The sequence below is a fragment of the Mandrillus leucophaeus genome, unplaced genomic scaffold, assembly GCF_000951045.1.
Source record: "Mandrillus leucophaeus isolate KB7577 unplaced genomic scaffold, Mleu.le_1.0 Scaffold54, whole genome shotgun sequence".
Taxonomy (NCBI): domain Eukaryota; kingdom Metazoa; phylum Chordata; class Mammalia; order Primates; family Cercopithecidae; genus Mandrillus; species Mandrillus leucophaeus.
The window spans coordinates 341808-347139 of record NW_012105808.1 but is presented as its reverse complement, the minus strand read 5'-3'; the positions used below and the strand labels follow the sequence as shown (position 1 = coordinate 347139).

The following is a 5332-nucleotide window of genomic DNA, read 5'->3' as shown; positions in this document are numbered from 1 at the left end:
GCCGCGGCCTGCTCCGCGGTCGCCATGGGAACCAGCTTCTCGGGGCCGGGAACAGATGCGCCTCCTTTGTCCCTTGCACTCCCACCAGCGCTCAGCACCGGGGGACCTCCACCTCCCAGAGTCGTGGGAGTCGTGACCCGGGGACACGCACCCAGCCCCTTCGCCCTCCCCCGCGCGCGGGCAGCGGGAGGTCTCCCTCTACCCAACCATGGCGGGGTGGGCCTTGCCACGGTGTAGCTGAACTTCTTGGGGCGGGGGTAGTGATGGGGCGGACAGGGCGTCTGGATCCCTCTGGAGCTGGCCGCACCACCTCGTTGTCCCCATTCCTCCCAGTGCTTGCCCTTCCCGTCTCGGAGCTCCAGGGCCTGGCGTTATCTTGCAGGACAGGCTGCACCGGCTGTGTGCAGTTGTGATGGGCACAGGAGCACCCTCAGAGGACCAGGCCTCCTCCCCTGCCATGGGGATGTAAGATGGAGGTCCAGAGAGAGCCCCCCGGGCCCTCCCGCCAGGGCCAAGCCGGGTGGAGGCTGCCTCCGGCTCTGCAGCCTCTCCATGAGTCACTGGCCCCTGTGTGGGCTCTCGGTCCGGCAGGGAAGACCTGGCTTGTCTGCAGTGGCTCCTGGAGGAGAAGCAGGCCTAGCTGGAGCTGACCAGGCCTCCTCCCTACAGGGCCCTCCTCCCCAGTTCAGAATGCAGCCCACAGCCACCATGGCCACAACCACCGCCGCCGCCGCCACCACCACCACCACCACCACTGCCACAGTAGCTCTGACGACGTCGTGGGACAACGCCACTGGACGCCCCACGGTGGGTGCAGGGGACAGGTGGGAGGGGCTGGAGGTCATCCAGGCCAGCAGCACCTGACCCCCCCCCCCCGCATGCCCGCAGGCAGAGCCAGACCCCATCCTGGACAACTACGTGCTGCTGGTGGTGGTGATGTCGCTGTTCGTGGGGGGCACGCTGGTGGTGTTGTCCGGTGTCCTGCTCCTCTGCAAGCGCTGCTGGGACGTCCACCAGCGCCTCAACAGGTGCGAGGCCCCCACCTCGGCTGGGCAGGTGCATGGTGGTTGTGGGCACCAGTCGGGTATGGGGGACCTACCTCACTGGCTTCTGAGTCACAGGGTGGGCTGTGCCTCTGGAGAGTGGGTGATGCACAGGGCCTTGGCTTGGGGCAGAGAGCCGAGACCCACTGCGGTTCTCTGGGCCCTTGGTGCCACTGGGCTCTCCCGATGTCTCTCCCAGGGCCATGGAGGAAGTGGAGAAGACCACCACCACCTATCTGGACAACGGCACCCACCCGGCCCAAGGTGAGGTGCTGGCCAGCCCAGCTACGCGCCCACCTGTCCATCTGCCCCTTGGCCACCTGCTGCCCCCTCGGGCTGCCTGACCGTCTGTGTCTGTCTGTCTCCCCCACCAGACTGGGCGCAGCTCGATTCCGACTCATCTCTGTTTCCTTAACGCCCAGGCGTAGGTGGGCCCAGGCGCGTGCTGAGCGAGTGAGTGTGTGAGCGGATGGACGAGTGTCCCTCGCCCCACCCGCCCGGCCGCCCACGCCGTGGCCCCAGCCCTCCCCGTCCCGGCTGCCCGACGAGCAGCCCTCCCGGGACCAGGCGCTTGGCGCGGCCCACCCGGGGCCCACCCTCTCCTGCCTCTTCACGCAGACCCCGACTTCCGGGGGGAGGACCCCGAGAGCCAGGATGCGGAGACTGAGCGCTTCCTGTCCACCAGCTCCACTGGCCGCCGGGTTTCCTTCAACGAGGCGGCTCTGTTCGAGCAGAGCCGCAAGACGCAGGACAAGGGCCGCCGGTAAGCAGGGTGGCGTCAGGGGGTACCCCAGGGCCTGTCTGAGGTCATGGCTGCTTGGGACAGGGGAGGAGCTGTGCGCAGAGGCTGCAGGGACCAAGGTGGAGGCCCCTGAACTGGGACTGTGCGGTGGGGCGGCCTTGGCCAGCAGAGTGGATGGCAGAGTGCAGCAGCTGCGGCATCAGGCATGGGAGTTGGGCAGGCTCTGACGGCCAGATACCGTCGCAGGTACACACTGACGGAGGGGGACTTCCACCACCTGAAGAATGCCCGGCTCACACACCTGCACTTGCCGCCCCTCAAGATTGTCACCATCCATGAGTGTGACTCGGGTGAGGCCAGCTCGGCTGCCACGCCCCACCCAGCCACCTCTCCCAAGACCACCTTGGCCATCTTCCAGGTGAGCCTATGGGCAGCAGCCATCGGGGTTCCTCGGGGGATGTGGGGGCAGCCCCAGGGACTCCTGGGCCCCCACGCCCTCCCTCACTCTTTTTCGGGGTGGCCCTCATCTTGGGATGGGCGAGGTGGGGTGGAGCAGGGCAGGGAGCCGAGCCCAGCATGCCCCTCACCCACCCGTGCCCCTCACCCACCCATGCTCTTTGACCTGTCACTGCTTCCTCCCCCACCTGGCTCTGTCCCACAGCCCCCGGGGAAGGCCCTCACGGGCCGCTCCGTGGGCCCCAGCTCCGCCCTGCCAGGTGATCCCTACAACTCGGCCGCGGGCGCCACTGACTTTGCGGAGATCAGCCCCTCGGCATCTAGCGACTCTGGGGAAGGCATCTCGGTGAGGGCCCCTGCGCTTCCCCCACAGTGTCCACAGCCCGGGAGGGTCCTTCCCCTCCCTGCCCCCAATCCAGGACCACTGTCAGCCTGTGACCTCCCACCCACCACGGCCCTCCTTGGCCCGCCAGGTCATTGCACACGGGAGAAAGCGGGAGCTGACCGCACACCGGACACAGGCGTGTACTTACACGCAGGGGCACCCCAGGCTCCTACCTCACTGACATTCCCTAGGCGCTGGAGAGGGTGCACCACCCCCGCCCTCCCTCACCTGCAGCCCACGCCGTGGGCAAGAAAGCTCCTAGACACACACCACCTCCTCTCTCCAAACACCATGTCCAGGGACCTTCCCCGGAGGGCAGAGCACCCTTGTGTAGCGCACCCAGCCACCGAGTGCCCCTCCTCCTGTCTCTGCTCCTCTCTGAGCAGGTACCCCTCTCTGTCGCAGTGATGGGGGTCCTTGGGACTGTGTCCCAACCTAGGGCCATCTGGGGCCAGCACGCGGGGCCGGGAAGAGGTCTTAGTCTGAGCGCCATCTCTGTTCCCTGCCAGTTGGATGCCGGTACCAGGAGCACCAAGGCTGGAGGGCCCGGGGCTGCAGCAGGACCTGGGGAGGTGGGCCCGGGATCCGGGACGGGTACCGTTCTGCAGTTCCTCACCCGCCTGCGCCGCCATGCCAGCCTGGACGGGGCCAGCCCCTACTTCAAGGTCAAGAAGTGGAAGCTGGAGCCCAGCCAGCGGGCGGCCAGTCTGGACACGAGAGGTGAGCTGTGGCACCTGGTGGAGAGTGGCCCCTGCGGGCTTGGTGGTGGCTGCCAGGGGCTGCCCTGGACATCCAGGAGCAGGAGGTTGTGGGCTGGGTGGGGAGCCAATGCTCTGGGGCCTGGCCCTGCCCAGTCTGCCAGCGGGCATCCTGCCTGAGGTTCTGCAGGCGGCTGGGAGGGCTGAGTGTGTGGGCAGCTTGAGCCAGACCCACCTAGCTCCGGTGCCCTGTGTGGGAGGGCTTTGCGCGCCCTGACTCCTCTCAGGTCATTGGGGCACCCAGGATGAGGTGGTAAAGGAGGGTGTCAGGGGACCACCTGGTCACTGTGCAGCGTAGAGGGTGGGGCCTGCGGCCTGCACCCCCTCCCGGCCACACTGGGCTCTCATCCCTGGGAATGTGAGCGGAAGGTGAGTTCTCCAGGAGCCCCTCCCTCGCCCGCTGGCCAGAGCATCAGCTGCTGTGTGACCTTGGCCAAGGCCCTCTGCCGGTCTGGGCTCTGGCTTCCTCTGACACGAAGTAAGTGTTGGACTGCGCCAGGGGTCAGCAGACATTTCCCGTCAGGCCCCAGATGGTGGCATTCGTGGGGTTATGGTCGGAGAGGCTGTCTCCACAACTCAGTGCTGCTGTTGAGGTGAGGAAGCAGCAGGAGGCACTGCGGGACGAATGCACGTGGCTGTGTGCCAGAAAAACTTACAGAAGCTGGGGGTGGGGGCGGCGCTTTGCCCTCTGGGCTGCAGCACATAGATCTCTGTAGTCCTTGAATTCTGCAGGCCTTGGGTCAGGCAGGATCCTGGAGACGGGGCTGCCTTTTCTGGCCTTGTGGCAGGAGTGTGTGGCGGGAGCAGAGGGGTCCTGTCCGTAGCTCCGGCAGCAGGGCTAGGGCAGGCCAGAGGGGCTGGGGCCCTGCTCTGCCTTGTGGAGGGGGTGGCAGGTCCAGTTGTCAGGTGAGGCCGGGACAGGGGACAAACGCAGAGAGAAGGTGCTGTCAGTGTGACAGAGGACACGCCATCAGACAGTGGGAGACCCCGTATTGGGGCCTGGCTCCAGCCAGCAGGGGTGGGGTGACTTCTCCCAACCCCCACCCCAAGGTGGCTAGGGGCCAGAGAGGGGAAGGCCTCCTCTGGCTGCCCCGGTCCCGCTGAGAGAATCCAGATCTTGAGATGAATGGAGCCCTGGTGGCAACTAGAGACATTTAGAGTCCAATGTGCTTGCAGCACAACCCACAACCTGTTTGCTGGGTAACTGCCTCCCTGCCCCTGGGGCCTGCCCACTCAAGCTTCACTGGGGAGGCTGTTGGGAGAAGGGGGCTGAGGCAGGGGTGGGGCAGTCCCCCAGCGCTCCCCAGACCAGGGTGGAGCTGGCAGGAGAGGGCACCGCTCTCCCTCTCCTCATTAGTCCCCACCAAGCCTGTATGTGACTCTCTCATGCCTTCCATAGTTTGAGCCAGGCTGTGCAGGCCACCAGGTGTCCAGGACACGTCCTTATGAGTGGCCACACATTGACCAGGGCTGCCCTGGGGCACTACCAGTGCCTGAGGCCCTTCTCACTTGCTTCCTGACCCTGCCCTGCTCAGGCTCTCTGGTCCTAGCATCTCTGCCCTCCGTGCCTCAGTTTCCTCACCTGTACTCCAGGGTGTACATACAGCCACTGTCCACACCCACCTGGCCTGGGGAGATGCCACCTGGGGTCTGGCCCAAACCAGGGCCCACTTCTCTGTGCATGTGACAGGGCACACGCATTGTGTGTGTGTGTGGGGGGGCACAGGTGTGTGTGGTACACGTGTTCTGTGAGGGGGGCACAGGTGTTCTATGTGTGTGGGGGGGCCACAATGTGTGGGGGGGCACAGGCATTCTGTGGGGGCAGGCACAAGCATTTGTGTGGAAGGGCACAGGTGTGTGGGGCGGGCGCAGGCATTCTGTGTGGGGAGTGCCACAGGTGGTGTATGTGTGTGAGGGGGCCACAATGTGTGGGGGGGCACAGGCATTC

The 5332-nt window shown here is 66.0% G+C and overlaps 1 protein-coding gene across 1 annotated transcript in view; it reads left to right on the top strand.

The window, feature by feature from the left end:
• The first annotated feature begins 669 nt into the window (after window positions 1–669).
• The window catches only part of LOC105551942 (chromosome unknown open reading frame, human C19orf26), a 5656-nt gene continuing 993 nt past the window's right edge, over window positions 670–5332 (top strand). The window contains 7 exon segments of the mRNA XM_011997396.1: window positions 670–807; window positions 889–1028; window positions 1243–1307; window positions 1662–1806; window positions 2032–2203; window positions 2447–2587; window positions 3136–3346. Of these exon segments, the coding sequence (XP_011852786.1) occupies window positions 691–807; window positions 889–1028; window positions 1243–1307; window positions 1662–1806; window positions 2032–2203; window positions 2447–2587; window positions 3136–3346 (991 nt within the window). The 5' untranslated portion in view covers window positions 670–690.